Source organism: Thermobia domestica, chromosome 7, assembly GCF_964235325.1.
Source record: "Thermobia domestica chromosome 7, izTheDome1.hap1.1, whole genome shotgun sequence".
Taxonomy (NCBI): domain Eukaryota; kingdom Metazoa; phylum Arthropoda; class Insecta; order Zygentoma; family Lepismatidae; genus Thermobia; species Thermobia domestica.
This window is the reverse complement of record NC_137460.1, coordinates 74,176,195-74,198,319: the sequence shown is the minus strand read 5'-3', so window position 1 is coordinate 74,198,319 and position 22,125 is coordinate 74,176,195. Positions and strand designations below refer to the sequence as shown.

The 22,125-nt window shown below is 34.4% G+C and overlaps 1 protein-coding gene across 1 annotated transcript; it reads right to left on the bottom strand.

Moving 5' to 3' along the window:
- Positions 1 to 18,282: 18,282 nt before the first annotated feature.
- LOC145689222 (uncharacterized) lies at positions 18,283 to 21,507 on the bottom strand. Its single transcript, XM_081763359.1, has one exon. It carries the CDS (start codon positions 21,505 to 21,507, stop codon positions 18,283 to 18,285), a length of 3,225 nt encoding a protein of 1,074 aa, XP_081619485.1.
- Positions 21,508 to 22,125: the final 618 nt, after the last annotated feature.

The following is a 22,125-nucleotide window of genomic DNA, read 5'->3' as shown; positions in this document are numbered from 1 at the left end:
AATGTTCTGAATTGATTCGGTGATGGTCACAGATTGTGTGCTCTGAATTGATTCGACAACAGCCGAAGAGTATACGTCTTAGCACACTTCGACCATAGAATGTACGTATGTTCTGAAAAGATTAGACAACAATCATTGACTATATGGTCTTAATTGACTTGACAACGTCATAGAGTGTAAGTTTTGCATTGATTTATTTTAGTTGTTACGTTCACCCATCTCGACAAAAGAAGGGCACAGTAATATTGATATTATTTAATACGAGCTTTCCCTTCTTCAAATATTCTTTTGAAATTGTTGCTTAATTTGAACTTTGACTATATGCAACTCGCGTATCTAGAGTAATTCAATAACTCCGAATATCCAGAACTGATACGATAACAAGCATAGAGCGTGTGTTTTGAAATATTCAGCAAAGACCACTTGGTGCAAGTTTTCAATTGATTCGCCAACGATCATAGAATGTAGACTCTGAATTGATTCGGTAAAGCCCAAGAGTGTATGTTTTGAATTCGTTCGACAACGGTCAGAGAATGTATGTTTTGTATAGATTTGAATTATGCTCACCTACCTCAAAGGAACTAAAGGACAGAAATATTGACATCATATTATTGAGTAACGAGTTGCAAATTGACTCACATAGATACATCATAAGTATTATTTCATTAATAACACTTTGCCTGTTGAAAATCTAGAAGTTTCCACATCTTGCAGTTCTCCTGTATCCTAACGAAAAGGAATTCATTTTGCCGTCCCCTTTTCTATTTCTCTATCCTTCTATCACAGAATTCGCTACGATAAAAGATCTTGAACTCAATAGTAACACGAATTCTATTCTTTCAGTTGACATTTATTTTCTTCGAAAACGGTAGCGCAACCAGCTATAAGCTCGGGAGGCGCAGGCCCCTTCCGAAACTAAGCTGGCCTATTTTTATACAAAAACACTGCAGACAAATTTTGGTGAAATATCCTTTTTTAAAAAAATCATTATTGGTTTTCATTTGTTCAGTTTCTTTAAAAATACGCAAACTCACATAACACGTACCGTGCGTGAAGGGTGCTCTTAATCTGCATTGAGGCATGAGACATCACGTGCGAAATATCGTCTTCTGATAGTTTGCTGCTTTTCTTTTCAAATAACTGGGTTTTCAAAAAACCCAACGAGATTTGATATCAAATTATAAATATGGAAAACTTCTCAAATTGTGAATTAATTGTAGAATATTGTACAGAATAGCTTTAGTGATCATTTAATAAGATATATTTCATTGATTAACAAGTATGTGCTATATATGAAATTGTTAATCTATCGAGGTTTTTGTGCCAAATGATAATCCATTTTTTTTAACCTTTCTTACATAATTTTATAAAGTTACGTACATGAACTATAGTTGAAATTGATAGCCTATATGTTGTTCATAATATTGTAGCATTTAACTGTATTTTCTTAGCTATTAAAGTGTATGATCATCTAAAGCACCTACACCTTTATCATAGGGTTTGAAGATTTCGATTAGTTCACAGCTACATTTAAAAGTCCGTCGTTATAAATTGGAAAGTGTATTTTTTGTACATTTTATTGAGTTGTATTGCAAAGTTTGTAATGTACCAATAAAAGCTTAAATAGATCAATGTATAAATAAATATTGAATTAAGTCAGAGCACTGTACAGTTCGCAGCAAAAAACCTGCAACATGAGCATGTAAGTTTATTTTGAAACTACGCCTAACAGAACAGGGAATCGACATAACGTCTAAGTGGCACGAATCACGCCAGAAGAAACCTCGGCGTCCTCCCCTGCACACTTATTTTGGAGCGAAAGACTTTGACTCACAATAAACTTACATGCTCATGTTGCAGGGTTTTTTTTTTTTTTTGCTGCGGACTGTACAAAAGAAAAAAAACCAATGAAAACCCTAAACTAATTTCTTAGAGTAATAAATGTTAGCAAAGAGTTCGTAATCACATGCAAAAGTAAAGACGTGTAAAATAATAATTAGGGTGCAAATTTTAAAAATTGTAACAGTTAATAATAGGGAATTTGTGAATTTGAATTTGGCATGTTAATAATAGGGATAACTAAATTCCTTGTAGGGAGCAGAATTCAAACTTTCAATTTTATCCATATCAGATGGTGCAGAACGTCGTTTGCACACTACTGTACTAGATAGTATTGGCTCCTCCCGAAATAAAATCCTGGCTGCGTCACTGTTCGTAAATATGGTTTTGATCTGTTAATGAATTGAAGCACCCCGTAGAACAACGATATATGTAATATCTTGGATGATTTATCAGTGGAATTTTGCTTTTCAAAACATGTTCGACATATATTGAAAGTTCGGTGGCCTCCTTGGCCACGGTATTTGCATCTGGTTCTATTTTTTTCCTATTGTACTCCTGAAATACTACAAGTTTTTCTTGTTTATTCGCGAGATCGCTAAAATGTAACATATATCTAGACACGAAACTTTTTCGTTAATGCGATATATGCGAAACGTTAAAACAAATGCATATATGTTTCAGGAAACCTCAAACCTTTCGTTTCAGAGCCAGAAATTACGTTTGTATTGTCGCGAGTTTTTGCGAAATCGGCATTACTTGCGATAAGTGCGAATGAAAACAAAAAAAAATGAATTTCTAGTTAGTTATTGCTAAAAATAACTAAAAATCGCATCATTTCCAATATTATTTAACTTAAAAAAAGTTGCATTTACGAAAAAGCTCTGCGAGTTATTTGATCCAGAAACTGTTTCACTTCATAAAGACATAGACATCAACAAAACTGGACTGTTATTTAAATCCTTGACTGTTTTGTGGTAAAAAATGTTCATGATCTGTTAGGTGCTTACCGTGAATTTAAAAGTAAGGTTACTGAAGTTCTCAATAGTGAGGTTAAGGAAGTTGACATTGTATCATTGTTAAACAGTGTAAAATTTAACCGCAGGTCTTCTGCTGTCAGCTCGTTACGTTCAATATGACTGCCAATTTCGAGTGTTTGATACCGAGAGATTCTTTTCCAAGTGTAATATGATTGTTACTGACAGGAGAACAAACTTAAAAGAAGAATTGGTAATGCCTTGCTGCATGTTACCCTTTAACTAAGGATGAGGTTATAGGAAGCGTTTAAATTTTTGCATTAATTTCTATATTTCAGTGAATACATTAGCTAGTATGTGCAAATAATCAAGGTATATCTTCATTTTTGTATTAAATATACACCTTACTCCCAAAAATATACTGTTTACAAGTTCCATAATTATCTTTAAAAAAAAAAAAAAAAAAAAACTTGTACTACATAAAAAAAATAAATGCGACATAAATGCAAAGATTGTGATAATTAATGCTACATAATATCAAAATTATTGCGAAAAAGTTTCGTCTTTACTCATAAATATGGTTTCATTACTAAAAGGTTGTCTGTTGGAACCTAGAAGTTTCCACGTCTTGCGGATCTCCCGTGTCCTATCGAAAAGGGAATTTAGGTAAAATATTTTCTTTTTCTTTCTTTGTTACAATTCGTTTTCCCGTTCTTTTTTCCACTTCTCCATCACAGAATTCACAACGACAAAAGAAAATTAAATAAAATCTTTGAGTTTTACGTCCCACAGTTATGCCGGCTAGGCTAAAGAAGACGGTGATGATGAGAAATGAATTCAATTATGGAATGAAGAAAGTGGGAGGAAACAGGAGAGCCACGAGGAAACCCACGCACACGGTGTTTGTCCACCACGAAGTTCACTTAGGCAGGGATTGAACCAGAGACCCTATGCACCACAAGTAAACGCTCTATCACTGAGCCACCGCGGCCTCGCGACGACAAAAGATTTTGAACTGAATAATAACACGAATTCCATGCTTTTAGTTGATATTTAATTTCTTCGTGAATATGGTTTTCGTCTGTTAATAAATTGAAGCACGCCACCGAACAACGATACATGTAACATCTTGGATGATTTTGAGTTATCGGTGGAATTATGCTCTACGAGACATGTTGGACATATATTGAAAATTCGGCGGCACTCTCGGCCACGGCGTTCACACCTGGTTCAACTTTTTCCTGTTTTACTCCTGAAATACACAAGTTTTTATCGTTTTTCTCGAAATCAATAATATGTAATCATATATATCTTTGCTCGGGGGATGCTTCAGTTCTACAATGTTAATAGCGTTTAAACAGTGGCGAACCTAGGCTAGAGCCATGGAGACCTAGCCCCCCCCCCCCAGTATTTTGAGTGACAAAAACAATTTAAGCTTGAAAGTTTATAATAAACTCATGATATACCTATAATAGTCTGGGTTCTGGTTGCCCCCCCCCAGTTTTTACCTTCTAGATCCGCCACTGCGTTTAACGAAAAAAACAATATCTCAACATCAGATATATATCAATCGATAGAACGTGTTGAGCTGAATAAAATGATGGAAGTGAGTATAAGGCCTCATGCGTAGTTTACGAAATGTGTTACAAAACCAGTTTCTTTGAAGAAAACCTAAAACTTAATGCCGTACGAGAAACATTACACTCAAGGTAAAACTAATGCTGAAAATGCCGTGTGGAGTATTGTACTGTATGAGTCAGAAACATGGGCATTACGAAAAACTTATGAAAAACGACTGCAAGCTATCGAAATATGCTTATGGAGAAGAATGGAGAGAATTAGTTGAGTCGAGCGGAAAACGAATGAGGTGTTAGAAAAATGGTGGGGAAAAAAGAACTATTTTAGATTTTATTAAGAAAAGGAAAAAAAAACTATTTGGGACATTGGCTAAGAAGGAATTGTATTATGACGGACGTGCTAGAGGGTATGTTGGCAGGAAAGCGAACGATGGGGCGAAAGAGACTACAAAAACAGGAAGATCGTACGTGAAGACGAAGAGGTTAACAGAAGACTGTGGACTAAGGAAGCTTCTCAGTTGTGGCCAGTGACCTGCCAATAATGGCAGAATACCTATGGATGATGATGATGATGATGATGAAGAAGAAGAAGAAGATGATGATGGTGGTGGTGGTGATGATGATGATGATTATGAAGCTCTTCATTATGACACTAGCAAGGCAGGCAATTACAAATAGAGTCCAAAAATTCCTTTAATTTTTGTTTTAACATAATATTGTCCAAAATGAAAATTAAATGAAATTTTTCAGTCTAATGTCTCATAATTAGGCTCTTTAGACAAAGGAAGACGAATTATTAAGGCAAGAGAATTATGATGATAATGATGATGGGAGACTCGGCGGAATGAGAATGTGCGAGGAAACGGGACTGTCCCGAGAAAACCCATGGACACGATGTTGTCGAATCACAAACTTACTTGGGCTAGGATCGAACCAGGGACCCCACTTACCAGAGGTAAGCGCAGTACCACTAAGCCACTGTTCTCCTAATATTATCCAAAGAGGAGATACTTATCAATTAATAGAACTGAATAAAATAACATACTTGAATGTAAATTATCATGAACAGTTTTTGAGAAAATCGAGAAAGACGAACTTTTGTGGCGCTAAAAAAGTATGTTAATCCTTGTAAATTGATGCCATGTATAGGTAAAACATACACTTTTAAGTAGCAGATTGTATGAATTATCATTTGTCTTCTACTAGTGACACACTACTCCTAACCGTGATAGACATACTCCTAACAGTGACAAGCATATTCCTAACACTGACAGACATACTCTTAACAGTGACATACATACTCCTAACAGTGACAGACATTCTCCTAACAGTGACAAACATACTCTAACAATGACATACATACTCCTAACAGTGACAGACATATTTTTAACAGCGACATACATACTCCTAACAGTGACAGACGTACTCTAACAGTGACATACATTCTCGTAACAGTGACAGACATACTCTAACATTGACATACATGTTCCTAATAGTGACAGACATTCTCCTAACAGTGACAGACATATTCTTAACAGTGACATACATACTCCTAACAGTGACAGACATACTCTAACAGTGACCTACATTCTCGTAACAGTGACAGACATATTCTTAACAGTGACATACATACTCCTAACAGTGACAGACATACTCTAACAGTGACATACATGCTCCTAATAGTGACAGATATTCTCCTAACAGTGACAGACATACTCCTAACAGTAACATTTATATCCCTAACAGTGATATGCATACTCCTAACTAGTGACGTAACTAAGGGGGTAAACGTCTCTTGGTGCCGGATTGGAAGAGAGTGCTAAAGCGGACAAATATTTATTTTCACTATAAGGCAAGGAAAGGAGTTTTAGCAAACTAGAGATCATAAAAATTATCTCAGAAACTTAACAGGACAACAACGACTCACCAATCTTAGGAACATATCCATAGAGCATAAGTTAGCTTCAAGCTATGTTTTGAGGACATTGTAAAAATGTTTGCTGTCAAAAGAGCTCACAAAGTTAAATTTAAGTTCCATGTTTTCATTTGTGTTTTCGTGTTTTCATTTAACTTAATATCGATTTAGGAGATTTGTAAATAGTCTGAGTATAATACTGGAGACAACAGCTTAACTGTTTGTCATAATTACATTCTATTCTAAAGCAACAGACTGTTGATTCATTTTATACATATACACAAACACATCCCGATATATTAAAAAAAAAACTTGATATGAAGTCATTGTGATAAGACTGTAAGAATATGTCAAGCATGCTACTCTCAGATTATTTGACAACCAAATACTAATTAGTTTGGTGTTTTATCTTGTACTAAAAATTAAATTATGTACTGCAATTATGAAATTAAACTTTACCACTTGAAGAAAGAATGGTATAGGAGAATTTGTGCCAATATCAGGTGTGGTCGAGAAGCGTTTTGGTTTGGTTGGTCAGGGGCTAGCGCTAAGGGGAGTTCTTGCCCCGGGCGACAACTGGCCTAGTTACATCGCTGCTCCTAACAGTGACAGACGTATTCATAACAGTGACAAACATACTTCTAGTAGTAACAAGCATACTTCTAACAGTGAAGACATAGTCCTAACAGTAAAACGCATACTCCCAACAGTGACAGACAGTTTCTATATATAAACAGAAATAGAGAAAGAGTACAGATGAAGTGTAAGATCAAAATTTCATTCTACATGAATCGTTTCTCTGTTAAGCAATTATAAGTAGTTTTATTGAGAAAGTATTCATGTGCGTGTTGAGTTAGGAAGTTTTAAAAGCAGGTCCTGAGCCGGTGGACTTCCCCCTTGGGTGCACCCCTGAATACCACGTTTATGTTCTGAGAAGAGAGCAGAAATCAACCGATAGCATTTAATCATAAAGGTAGAAAGGAAAAAAAAAAGGTATTTTGCTGCACGAAATTATAGATTTTACAAGCAGTATATGTGTGTCAGTTTTAGGAGTACTGTTAAAGAGCAAGCGTATCACCGTTAGAATAAAGAAAGCAACAATAGATACACTCTTTCGCATGGGAGAACCAGGTTCGATTCCCGGGAAAGCTTACATGGTGCCGGGGAAAACTGTAGGTCCATACCGCATATAATCTCGGTGCTGAAAGGGACATTGAAACTCTAATCCAGCCAATCAACCAATGGATACAATCAGCTACGTAACAATATTTTTTTCTTCACAAGAACAGTTCATAAATATTTTTTTTCAATAGTATTAGTGATTAACGAAAGAAAAATTACCGAAAATAAGGCATGTCAAGAACAGGGGCGGATCAGAAAACTTTCCGGAAGAGGAAACTTTCTTATTTTATATATAAATAAAACCCATCCGAGAGTTTGGAGCTCTTAAAAGTAGCTCTAAGTAGCAGTATTACAATTCACCTCTCCCCGAGAAGTCCGTCCTGAATCCACCCTTGACCAAGATACATCTTATTGAGCTGAACAAAATTATATGGGTAAGTGTAAATCCTCATGCGTAGTTTCCTAGAAATCGATAAAAGTATCTATTTTTGGAAACCTAAAAATTAAAAATTACTACGCTAAGGATTAAGGTGAAATTGATACTATAGGGGGTCTATTATACTCTCATCAAGCTTTTCGTTATGACACTAACAAGATGACAGAACATAGTATAATTTGTGAGATATAGCCCGTAAAATATGATTAGCTTGAATATTTGTTTAACGAATACCAATATTTGTTTAACAAACATTAATATTTATTTAACCAACATTAATATTTGTTTAACCAACATTAATATTTGTTTAAACAATATCAATATTTGTTTCACCAACATTAGTGTTTGTTTAACCAACATTAATATGTGTTTAACAAATATCTATTTTTGTTTAACTAATATCAACATTTGTTGAACAATATGTGTTTAACAAATATCTATATTTGTTTAACCAATATCAATATTTGTTTAATCAACATTAATATTTGTTTGACCAATAACAATGTTTGTTTAACCAATATTAATATTTGTTTAATCAACATTAGTATTTGTTTAACTAATATCAATATTTTTAACCAAATCAATATCAATATTTGTTTAACCAGTATTAGTATTTGTTTAACCAATATCAACATATGTTTAACCAATATTAATATTTGTTTAACCAATACTAATATTTGTTTAACTAACACTAATATTTGTTTCACTATGATATCCTCCAAAGATGAGGCACCCCAACCGATAGATCATACAGAGCTAAGGAAAATGAGACGTTTGGATGTAAATTTTCATGCGTAATTTTTTAGGAAAGCGAGGAAACAAAATAAAAAGTTATGGCGCTCAAAAAGTATGTTGTTGGTTGCCAATAATAATCAATAATTTATATTTATAAAACATATTGTTTATTGATTTATGTGCTTTATACTTAAAATATACCGTCAAATATCAGACTGGCTTCTGCTAATGGTGATATACATGCATTTGTACTTCAAACACTAACATATACTGTTCTAATAGTGTCACATATAACATAATAGTGGCTTTACACATACTCCTAACAGTGCAGCATATTTTGCTAGTGAACAGTCTATTCCAGTAAGGTACTGTAAAAGAGTTCCCTCGTAGCTATAGCACTGTGGGCAGCGCATGTTGCCTTAAGCGCAGGTGATCAGGGTCCAATTTCCGGAGGGAGCACATGTGCTTCGGATCCTACGTTTAAGCTGTAGGCTCAAACGTTTCATATAGTCTCGTTGGTGAAAGGGATGTTAAACTCAAACCAACTAGCAGAGTAAAACTAAATTATCATTGGTAATGAGCGATATTCTTTTTAGTGACTCTCAAGGTGGGAGGAAACGGGAAAGCTGTGAGAAAACTCACGGAAAACCCCAATACAATCTCACATGACCTAGGAACAAATCAGGGATCTTTCGTAACAGAGGTGAGTTCTACCACCGAGGTCTCGTGCTCTCGAACTATAAACGCACAATAGAAACATTTGCATTTGTATCTTGATTCAGTAATAAAAAATACCATATTATTATTATTATTATTATTATTATTATTATTATTATTATTATTATTATTATTATTATTATTATTATTATTATTATTATTAATAGTAGTAGTAGTAGTAGTAGTAGTGGTAGTGACTTCTTTCATTGCAAAGGTAATGTCCTTTCGGTGTGTACGCCACTGATTTAACTTTATTTTAGTAGGTGAGTATATTGTTGATTAGAAAATATGAATACCTTCCTCATTTCTACAATATTATTTTTGTATTAATACCGAAAATCTTAATACTTCTGTTATACATAATTGTTTAAGTATCCACATACTTGTGGAACTCTATTATTATTATTATTATTATTATTATTATTATTATTATTATTATTATTATTATTATTATTATTATTATTATTATTATTATTAATAGTAGTAGTAGTAGTAGTAGTAGTAGTAGTAGTAGTAGTAGTAGTGGTAGTGACTTCTTTCATTGCAAAGGTAATGTCCTTTCGGTGTGTACGCCACTGATTTAACTTTATTTTAGTAGGTGAGTATATTGTTGATTAGAAAATATGAATACCTTCCTCATTTCTACAATATTATTTTTGTATTAATACCGAAAATTTTAATGCTTCTGTTATAGATAAGTGTTTAAGTATCCACATACTTGTGGAACTCTATTATTATTATTATTATTATTATTATTATTATTATTATTATTATTATTATTATTATTATTATTATTATTATTATTATTATTATTATTTTCTTTCAAATTTAACCTCTATACATTCATATCACAACTCTCATTGTAAAACCCTTCAAAGATTCAATGAATTGACATCAACAGTGCATGAATACATATATTCTGTAATTCACATGTCACTTATGGATAGGTGTAAACTGAATAAAGAGTAATCTTTAAAAAAATCAAGTCAACACTTCGTGCTATCCCCAGGAATCCAACTCTTTTATTTAATCTGTAAGATCTCTCTTTTCTAAAAATCTGTAACAGAATTTCAATTTAATAACAGGTCTGAAGACATGAGGGCTGGTGGGTTTTCTTTCAACAGAGCTGTTTGTATTGTTCAGTCCACGTTCTCCAGCTGCGAGAGTAACAGTTATTTGGTGTTGAAAATAACATGGTGGTACTCTACTGTGTTTAAGATGGTTCGTGTTGATATGTGCATATTTTCTCTGCCTCCAATATAGGGAAGAAAATATCGAAGAGTCATTCAAAAAGATCTTGAACGCAAATGCTTCATCGCCTTTTATCTTCTAAAGTTATTCTCAATTTACTTAGAAATGTCTCGAAGGTTTCATATATTTTGTATCCTGTTTTTAAGATATTAACAATTACAATTTAGGTTAACATGTTTCAGTAGTCAGACTCATAGCTAAAAATAAAAACGGACCATCTTATGTGGTCGGACCAGAGTCCTGAATATCATTCAGCTAAACAAGTCCTAAAAGTAAATCTCAAAGTGTAGAAGTGTATATATAACTCAACAAGTTTCAAACCAAGATGCGCAGATCGCTACTGAGCACTTCGTATTCCGCCATCCTCCCCACTACTCTTCCATCCACTGGTCTGGCTTTGAAAGTTCCAGTGATACTAACTCAGCAAACTTATGTTACAACAAATAACACCTGCTAAAATGTTTAAAGTCCGAATCTTACTTTTTTTTAGTAGGTAAGCAACCTCATGGTAGAGATCTGCACGAGCTCGGGGGGCCGTAAATTTTAAAATAAACAATCATATTTCTCGGGACCTTTTCGGGCATAATACAACGATATTTTCTGGAGAACTTTTAACGCTCATCTAAATTTGTAACTTAAGACGCCCACACTTAAAATCACTGTGCAATTGAGAGAAAAGCTGTGTAATAGAGAAAAAAACTAAAAGTAACAGAAATAAATATGCTTAGCTTGTCTGAGTGAAAATACTCTTTCTTACACTGAATTAAAGAAACAAGAGCATTGGGAACAACGTGTCTTGGTTTTTCTTCAAGACATTGTCAGTTTATATTATATGAGAATTTATATAATGACTTTTTTAAAAGAGAATTCATAGTTAACTAAATGTAAAGGATAACCTTTATTTCCTTGTTGTCTCTGAATCATGAAAGCTTTTAAACTGCAAAATTAAACTTCTAATTGTTGCAAATAAAAAATACAATTTTGCCTTAATTGTTAAGTTTTTGTAATTCGGGCTTATTTCGGTCTCATTTGAGTATCACATGGGGTCGGGCCTAAATGCTAAAATATATTTCTAACTCGGGTCGGGCCTCATTAATTCACGGGCCGGGCCCGTGCAGACAACCTCATGGATACACTGTAAGCAGTGACGCTTTCCGACGGGGCGATCCCTTCATGCCTTCTGAAAGGAAAATTTCTCTTTTTGTTATTATTTTTTCATTGGTACGAACTGACACAGTCAATATACAGTATTTACACTCAAATGTCGTAGAAAATCCTCAGACCATTCCGCTCCCTGCAGATTGCAACACTGCAAAACATCATCGTCGCGGAGAAGGGAGTGGGGAAATGTAGGAGTAGGTGCGCTACAGCTAGGCTGCAGCGTTCTGTTTACAAACTTTTTTACTTATAGCTGTACAACTCATCAATTGCAAAAGACCTACAATTTAGAACGTTTTCTCGATCATTTCTTTCTTCTGCAGTTCAGGATTTACGAACATCACCCATGCAGTCCTCCAATCCCAGGAGAGATGTGCATTACGTATTACTTATAGAGTAGTAAGTAATGTATTAATAGTAATATATATTACAAGGAAATCCAGGCCATACAAAAAATTAGACCAACTTCGGCAGATGGCCAAATTAATAGGTTTTACTGTGCATGTTCTTTCTGAACCTTTACACATCAAATATGAAATTCCTAAAATATATATACGGGAGTTTTGAAACTGTGGTGCATTTGATTGATCTCACATTAAGGAGTTTGTCAAATTAGAATCCAAATATTTGAACATATTTTAAAAGTTTTCTTATTTCCATTGCGCAATAGAAACCTATGATTCTTGTTTGTTTCGTTGTTACGTTCCGAATGTGTATTCAATGTTATATCATATTAACTTTTTATAGTATTTATAAGTACATTTTAAAATTATATGTTGAATTCATATGGCTCGTAAGTTGTGAACATATTATTTTACCTCTTAAGTATTCACAACTATTAAATTGGCTTTGCACAATTCATTTGTTAAATTAAGATCTTGTTGAATTTTATTTGTCACTCCCTGATTCTAAAGCTTTAATATCACCAGCTATAGTACTCTTTCTGAGAAGTTTCTGATCATTCAAGAAAATGGCAGCAAACTCCAGATCCTTGTGGAACTCCAAAGAGTTTAGGATATACAGCCGATGTATACATACACGTATCCTTTATATGCAACAACAGTCTTCTCTATCTCGTATATTATTAAAACGAAGTCATTTACTGTGTGGATAAGTTCAACTGATTAAATTGGTTTACTTGATCAGGTACTTCATTGTTTTATTTCTGTACACACGTATGGAATTACACAAACAATTCTGTCAAGCACAGAAACTCACATTCATTTCATTAGAGGAAAGTGTGATTATTTGTTTTTCCCCCTTTCATAATAATTGTTACATAATATATGGTAGCCTAGTTTTTTCAGTCAATATGAAGGGCAGAGATGATAGATAATATCAGAAAAGAAAAATCATCTCAGAATAGCTCCCACAGTAATAATTTGATGTTTTTCTTAAGAGTGAAAAAGAAAATCAACTTCACCTTGACTTATTCTATTTTATTATATCTTTTTCGTTTTCTTTTAAAGAAAAAAGGAAAAGCGTTTTCGACGTACCAAACAATTACGTAGAAACTTATCTTCAGTTGCAAGCAAGTAAGGAGATTTTTTTTTTTTTTTTAATGTTCAGATTGCATGCTAGAAATTTCGCACAATGATTCATTGAAAATGTTTAGTTGTAGTTAATTATGAACCGTGTCCAATTTTCGTGTATATATTATATTTCAGATTTTTTTTTTAATGTATGTTTAAATCACACTTGTTATGCGTAGTATATTAATATATCTTCCAATTTCACATGCTGATAAAAAAAAAATATATTCAAAATTGTACATTTTAAGAAGCGAATTAAAAATTAAGAAGGGATGCGCACGAGACGAGACGAGACAGAATTTTCCTGACAAAATTCCAGGCGAGACATCACTTTTACAGCACATTTTCGAGATGAGACAGCCTCAAATCTTGTCTCGTGCGCATCCCTAAAGTTGAGCGCCTTCTATTGCTCGTCATTCACGCCTGTTAGTGACACAACATTCTTAATGGTGGAAATGGTGTAGCCTCACCGCTAAGCAGCCTATTATTATGCGCATGGTATTCTAAAATTATGTTCATAGGCATTTTGGGGAATTTCAATTGTTGGTAACTTTGACTGTGTTTCGGCCTTTAGATATATTGTTGCTATCGTTACCATGACAACAAAATTTGGTCAATTATATCATTATATCAATTATATTATATTATATCAACATTCTTTGATATGTTGTAGATACACCATTGATTAGCTGTTGAGAATGCATTATTGTTATCGTATTACTATGTGAAATATTATACAAAGAAATCTGTGGTACTTTTTTTATTGTTGCTAACTTCGACTTTTTGACTTTGTTCTAGCCCAGGGGTTTTCAAACTGTGCGGCGCGTCTTCCTGGGGAGGCACCGAAAGTTGTCAGGGGAGGCGCGATGACTTATAAGAAAAGATCCTACGAAGGAACATATTTATAATGCAACACGCATCTGCACCCTTCTTCTTTAGTAATACCTAGTGGACTAAGCCTTTATATCACCTCTGTTTCGCATACGATCAGACCTTGCAAGTGCTCCTTCCTTTTGCAACTTCCTATCTCTGCGAAACCGGATTTTCAGCCATGACGGTGTTCAAATCCAAATATAGGTCAAAAATAAATCTCCAGAAAGAGACGCGTCTTGCCATTTCAAAATACGTGCCGAGATTTAATAAATTGTGTGACTTTGCTCAACATTTAAATGTGCCGGTTTTATTATTTAAATTCCCTCGCTCCTCGTATTTTTTAGTTTTAACTAAATATCTGACTTACCATAATTTGTAATTATTAACACCGGCTAATAACATTAAAAGGTATAGTTAGTGTGTACAATGTAGATCACCAGTGTTAATGAGATATTTCCATTAGTAATTAATAAATGAAATATAGTTTATCATAGTGATAGTCTTTCTTTTAGGGACACATGTATTAATATTGTTAATAAACTTCATTTTTGACAAGAGAGGCGTGTTCAGATTTTAGTAGTTGAGGGGAGCGTCAACTGCAAAAAGTTTGAAAACCCCTGTCGTAGCTTTTAAAGGTATTGTTTCTATTGTTACCTTGACAACGAAAGTCGGTCAGTTATCAATGATTTAGTAAATAATACGTAAATCAATATGTAATTTGTTCCTTCGATAGTTGTACGTTCCACTTGTTTAAAAATGCTTGTCCAGTCTTTAAAGAAATTCTGGACATCCACCTTTCTCCGAAAAACTCTGTATTCTTATTCATAAATGGAATTAAATAAAACAACTGAGATCTTTATTTCTAGTTAAAGTAATAATATTTCTTACTTATGGTTGTGAAAATATTGCTTTTTGGAGAGAGAGATGGGTCAGCAGTTTCTTTTCTTCTGAATATGACTGCATTTTGATCAAAAATTTATGATGAACTAAAAGCAAACACATGGATAAAAGAAGAAAGTTACACTTTAAGAAATTTACTAATATGTTTGTCGCCAAGCGTCATATGGACAGCAAGTTAGTTGTTCGGATTAGAGTTTAATATACCGTTAAGCACCAAGAGCGTATAAAAAGTGAACCTACAGCTTAATGTGGGATCCGAACCACTTGAGCTCAAACCGGGAATTGAATCCAGGCCTCCTGCGTCGTAGACGAGTATGCTAATGCGGATAGTAAGAATGAAATGTAAAGGCTTATTAGTTGCCCTCACGAGGACCGGTAGGTTACATAGAGGTTAAATAATCAACTTCCTTCTCTAACTTGTTTGAATTTGCCTCAGACCAGAAGAGTAAAGGTGAATGGAGGATGAAAATCAATTTCAGTTAGAGTTGGGCGAGGGAGGGAAAAATTCAATTCAAATGGGAAGTGTGATAGTTGAGAAGACGGCAATACAGTGAGTGAAGGTAGTGGCAAACTTCAGTCAAAGAGTGAGAATAAGTTGAGAGAAACAGTTCGGAGAAGTCAATTGGAGTTGGAGGGTAATGCTGAGTAAAGAGTGATGACAATCTGCAGTTAAACAATTTAAAGAATGAAGGACATTCAGATTTGTCTGTGGATATAAAGATTGTGTTATGCGAAGTATGTAGCAAAGATCTAAACATTTTTAGTTTATTTGATATTTGCTTTTACAAAATAATAATAATAATAATAATAATAATAATAATAATAATAATAATAATAATAATAATAATAATAATAATAATAATAATAATAATAATAATAATAATAATTTATCTTTTAATGGAATCGAATTTTCTTTTGCATTTTTGAGTAATCAAATGTAAAGTTCGACAGGCTATTGAAAAAAAAACTGTTGCAAATTCCCTGTGGAATACAAAGTAGGGTAAGGGGATTCTCTTAAAAAAATAATCGACTGCCGGATTGGAAGCAAATCTTATTACTACCCACCTTTTAGGCAAAGTTGTAAGATATTGTAACATCAGCTGTATGGGCCTCTTGTTTCATGGGCTTTCTTGGTGATTCACTTGAGGCCAAAAGGGTTGACAATAATGGATTCTGTGTATTGTAAAGCTTTATGTGCAAGGTAAGAAAAGTTGGACAATTTACAAAATAAAATCCAAATTATTTGTGAAATACAGTTGCATGCGCAGTAAATTTTAATGTACTTAAGAGTCTTCATCCCGGCGAAATTAAAATACCGCTAATTTTACAGTAATTATGTGATATCTTCAAATAGATAAAATATAATCGAAATGTGGAACAAGAGCGCCCTAGACAATATTATTTTACATGAGAAACCTTTATCACGACTCACTTATCTGCTTTCGATTTCGAGCCATTTTGAAAATCGGCACCTCACGCAAAATAATATTGTCTAGGGCGCTCTTGTTCCACATTTCAATTATCTTTTATCTATTTGAAGATATCACATAATTACTGTAAAATTAGTGGTATTTTAATTTCGCCGGGATGAAGACTCTTAAGATACAGAACAGACACAAAGGAGAATTGAGTAGGTAAAGGGGTGAAAGTCTTTTAAAAGAGTAAGAACCAGTGGCCTTTGATCTTACCTTCACCATTCAAATTGTTGACTTCTTTCTTTACCGAAAAACTATCGTGTTTAAAAACTATTCATTTATTGTAGTTGATTACTTTTGTGTTTTGATTGCACATTAACATTGTTTTTATTTTACGCATTAGACTGTTTAGATTCACAGGAAGCCAGATGAATACAGAAAGCAAGGAGAATTTAAACAATGCTGACGATATTTGGTCCGATCTAATCTTCATTAGTGCTTATCTTTGGTTACTGCCTAAGAATCACTCAGAAGAGAAAGGTTTACCACTTCCCACATCATCGAAGCTTTTTAAGTGTCGAGAAAAATTCCACCTGGACAAGCGGGATTTTTAATTTTTAATTTTTTTAAGGCAGCTTGCAGAATACAAATGCTTAATAGTATATCTAGAAAACCATTCTATAGGTTAATTAGCATCTCTAAAATTCTGTGATGCTGAAAGACCATTTTTTAAATTTACAAACCTATTTTCAGAAAAACGTAAAAATTGTACGGAATATTGAAAATCATATTGTAATTTGTTGCAACTACGAACGTTCATATGTACAGAAGTGTATTATGTATAATATATTTAGAACGTTCAAATAAACATGTATTTAGTTTCTAAATTTGGTTAGTTTATATGTATCCTTTAATGCAACTTTACCTTTGAAGTGCATATCTTAAAACTTTTTCGTGCTCTGCTGATGAGTTTGCCATCAGTTTCAAAGGAAAGATAATACCACTACCTGTACAAGCGGTTAATAGTAAAACATCAAAATAATAATAATACTAATAATAAAATGAAATAAAAATATAAATACTCCACATTTCCCTGTATACGTAATTTTAGAACTATGTGAAAAATAATTGGGAGATTCTATTTGCTTTACAATATTAGGTTTCGGAATATTATATTGACATGTTCTTTTTGTAATCAAACTGACTGGACAGAGAATATGATATATTGAATTCGAACTCATTACTATGTGTTGTTCAAAACACACAACGTTGTCAGTGGTTTCATTTGTCACTCTTTCTCGTGTATATGTTTATGACTGTGGCCATCGAAGCACAATTGTTCCACTATTCATCCATCCAAGCACAACATGTCAGCCTTAACAAAGCGAGAATTTTGGGCAAAGACAATTTCAGTAATTTTTTGTTAATATTCGAGACGAGACTAAGCTCAGTCCTCGATCTCGTCTCGAATTACAATTGCTAGGCTCGGTCTCGTCTTTGAGTACAGTAAGTCTCGGTATCGTCTTGATTTCGGTCTAGTCTTGAAATTTTGAGACGAGACTGAGACTAGTCTCGGTCTTGATATTATCCCTGCTTACGCTGATTATAAGAAGTTTAACACTTTTTGTATATCTACTGGCTTCAACGTCAGCTGTTAAATAACGTCAAGCCGTATCCGCTGTGACTTATATTCCCTGAGATTTTGAACATTAACAACATCACGTTCGCAAAAAAGCTCACTATTGTTTAGACTACCTGATATTTTGATGCGGTTTTCACTAATGTAATGAGTTATTCCCAATAAAGGTTCTTACTTACTTACTTACTGGTCGGCGCTACAGCCCTTGAAGGGCCTTGGCCTCCCTAACCACTCTCCTCCATTCTTCTCGATTCTCTGCCTTTCTTCTCCAGCCTCTAATTCCTAATTTCTTTACATCCTCTTCTATGTCGTCTATCCATCTTTTCCTGGGCCTGCCTCTTCTCTTTCGACCGTCTGGTTTCCCTACAAACACTTTCTTAGCAGTTCTACTTTCCTGCATGCGCTGTACATGCCCTGCCCATCTTAGTCTTCCTTGTTTGATTCGTGCAATTATATTTGGTTGGTCGTATAGTTCCTGCAATTCTAAATTCGTTCTTATGCGCCATGCGTTATTCTCCCTTATTGGTCCATATATTTTTCTCAGGACTTTTCTTTCCCATCTCGCTAGCCATTCCTCCTCTCTCGTATTTATTACCCAACTTTCCGAACCATACATAACTATTGGTTTTAATATGGTATTGTACAGGCTTAACTTTGTTTTTCTGCTGACGTTTCTAGATTTGAATACATTCTGTAATGCATAATAGCACTTATTTCCGTTTCTTATTCTTTCCTGTATCTCCTCTGCTGTTTTATTGTCTTCGGTGATTGTCGTGCCCAGGTACCTAAACTTTCTTGTTCGTTCTATTGTATGGTCATCCATATTTAAATCTCCTTCCTGATTGGTCCTTTTGGAATCCTCGAGTTTCATATATTTTGTTTTGTTTACATTTATTTCTAGACCTATTTCCCTTGCTTTATTTTTCATTACTTTGTAATTCTCTTCTAGTGTGTGTGTGTTCCGTGCTAGTATTGCTATATCGTCTGCATATGCTAGAATTTGAGCCGTTCTATTTAAAATGGTTCCTCCTGGGTTAATAGGGAGCTGTCGTATTACTTTTTCCAGCGCTATGTTAAAAAGTATTGTTGAAATTACATCGCCTTGTCTTAATCCCCTCTTAACTTCAAATTCTTCAGTCAAGTCTTGTTCTATTCTTACTTTACATTTTGTAGATTTTAAGGTCATTTTGGTTAGACTGACTAGTTTCTTTGGAATTCCAAATTCTTCCATTATTTCGAATATCTTATTTCTGTACAGACTGTCATATGCTTGCTTAAAGTCTACATACATCTGGTACAATGGCTTGTCATACTCGTAGAATTTCTCTAGTATTTGACGTAATGTGAATATTTGATCAGTTGTTGATCGTTGGTTTCTGAATCCTGCCTGATAATCTCCTATTATGTTTTCACCCCAGTGTTCTAGTCTTGTCGCTAGTATCTTGCTAAATACTTTATATGCTACATTTAATAACGTTATTCCTCTATAGTTTCCACAGTCTGCCTTATCTCCTTTCTTATGTATGGGGTGTATTATCCCCATATACCACTCCTCAGGCATTTTCTCTTTTTCCCACACCTCCGTTATTAACTCATGCAATGTTCTTGCGACAACTTCCCCACCTCCCTTCAGTAGTTCTGCTTCTATTCCATCTTCTCCCGGCGCTTTGTTATTTTTTAACCTTAGTATTTCCTTTTGTACCTCTTCCAGTGATGGGGGTATGGCTTCTTCTAAGTTTTCCTGAGGCGACTTTTCTTTACTTATTTCTCCCTTTTCTTTCAGTTCTTCCCTTTCTCCATTTAACAGTTCGCCGAAGTATTCTTTCCACCTGTCTAGTGCCTTCTTTTTGTCTCCTATTAGGTTACCTCGCTTATCTTTGTAGAACACTGCTCTTGGCTGGAATCCTTTCTTTATTTCCCTTGTTTTTGCATAAAAGTTTCTGATTTCCTTTCTCTCGTTCATTCTCTCTAACTCTTCTATCCTTTTCTTCTCATATTCTCTCTTCTTCCTTCTACATAGTTTGCTTGCTATTGTTCTTTTCTTCGTGTATTCGTTAACTGTTTGTCTTGTCCGCCTCTGTATCATTCTATTTCTGGCTTCGTTTCTTTCTTTAATCGCTGCTTCACATTCTTCATCAAACCATTCCGCTCTCTTCTCCTGTTTCTTCTTTCCTAAGGTTTCTTCAGCTACGTTGTTGATGCTGCATTTCAGCATGTTCCATTTTATATCTAAGCTACTTTCTTTCCAGTTTACCCTTTCTATATCTAACTGTTCCTCTAACTTTCTCTTATATTTATCCAGCAATCCTTTATCTTTCATTCCTTGTATGTTGTGTCTTTCCTGCCTTTCTCCTTTTATGTTTTTCATTGTATCTATTTTTTGTCTATATGTAGCCCTAACTAGGAAGTGATCCGTATCCCCATCTGCTCCTCTACAGCTGCTTACTTTCATTATGTCTGATGCATGTCGTTTATCTATTATGATGTGGTCTATTTGGCTCTTTGTGTTTCCATCCGGAGAAGTCCATGTTTCTTTATGTATATCTTTCCTAGGTTGCCAAGTGCTTTTTACGATCACGTTCTTCTCACTGGCAAAATCTATTAATCTCTGTCCATTATCATTGCTGTTTTCATGTAGACTTTCCTTTCCTACCGTGCTTCTGTAAATCTCTTCTTTACCTACTTGCGCATTTAGGTCTCCTAGTATTATTTTAATATCATGCCTTTGAACTTTGCTTATTTCTTCTTCTAATTTCGTATAGAATTCTTCTTTTTCGTCCGTACTTGCTTCTTCTGTTGGCGCGTACACACTGAATATTGTGGTATTGAAAAATTTTCCTCTTATTCTTAGACTGCACATTCTGTCGTTGATTGGTGAGAATTTAATGACTTGTGGTTGAAGCGACTTTTGTAACAAAAACCCTGTGCCTTTGGTGTTCGTGTTTCCTCCACTGTACATCAGTATATGATTCCCGGTTCTAATTATTCCATTTTCTTGCCATCGTACTTCCTGTAATGCAGTTATGTTCACTCTGTATTTATCCAGCTCTTCTCTTATTACTTTTAGTTTTCCGGGTTTGTTTAAGGTTCTAATGTTCCATGTGGCTAGTATTATATCCTTTTTCCTTCTCATTATCCTTTTCCTCTTCCTCTGCCGTTCCGATTCCAAATTTCCATTCCAATTCCGAGGCTGGGTTAGGGTATCCGCAACAATATTCTTTTTACGAGGTAAAGTTGTTAGCCTTACGCTCAACCCCCAACCTGGAGGACCAGGATTTTCTGTCAGGGTTTTCTCCCTTAGCCGTATTGTCCGCGACTGCTTATTCGTCAGGTCATTCCTGCTTATTTCGCAGCTAACCCCCATATCTGAGGGCCTTTCCACTATCCGCAACCCGTGGACACGCCCGTTCGCATCCGGCATGCGTGGACCTTTTTGGTCCCGGGAATAAAGGTTCTTACCTATAATAATAATAATAAATATTTCAATGCTTTTAATAATTCTTTGTAAGGCATTTCTTCATGTATGTTTCGTACAGAGATCCGTTTTTTAGAAATTGGTGTTCTACATTTAGTTTAGGACATGTTTCTAACTGAACTACTGGGTAATGAAAGAGTTGAGAATTAAAAAAAAATAACTAACTTCAAAAAAACACTAAAAGCAAAAAATAAAAATATGAACAGATCTGTTTAAAAAAAAGCATTAAAGACAGAAAAATAATAAAAGCTCTAAAAGCAGAAAATAGCCTGCTAGTAATAAAGCGCTTAGAAGCCGAAAACAATTTACTAGTATTGTCCATGCATTCTTTCTTTTCTTTCTTTCTTTTTTTTACTATTTTGCTGAGGGACGTCATCCTTCATACTGAACTGGCTAAAATGGCCATAGATGCCGAAAGACCAGCAATCTAATTCCTATTCCTAAAGAATCAATTAGCTAATAGAGTGGGGTGCCATTTCTCACGTACATCCACAATGGAACACTATTCAAATCAGCCATGTCGAGTAGGCGAAGAAGAAGAGGAACCATTTCTTCGAGCTAGCA

What these genes read in the sequence shown, in the direction of transcription:
- LOC145689222 (XM_081763359.1), bottom strand. Translation starts at nt 21,507, where the DNA reads ATGCCGGATGCGAACGGGCGTGTCCACGGGTTGCGGATAGTGGAAAGG.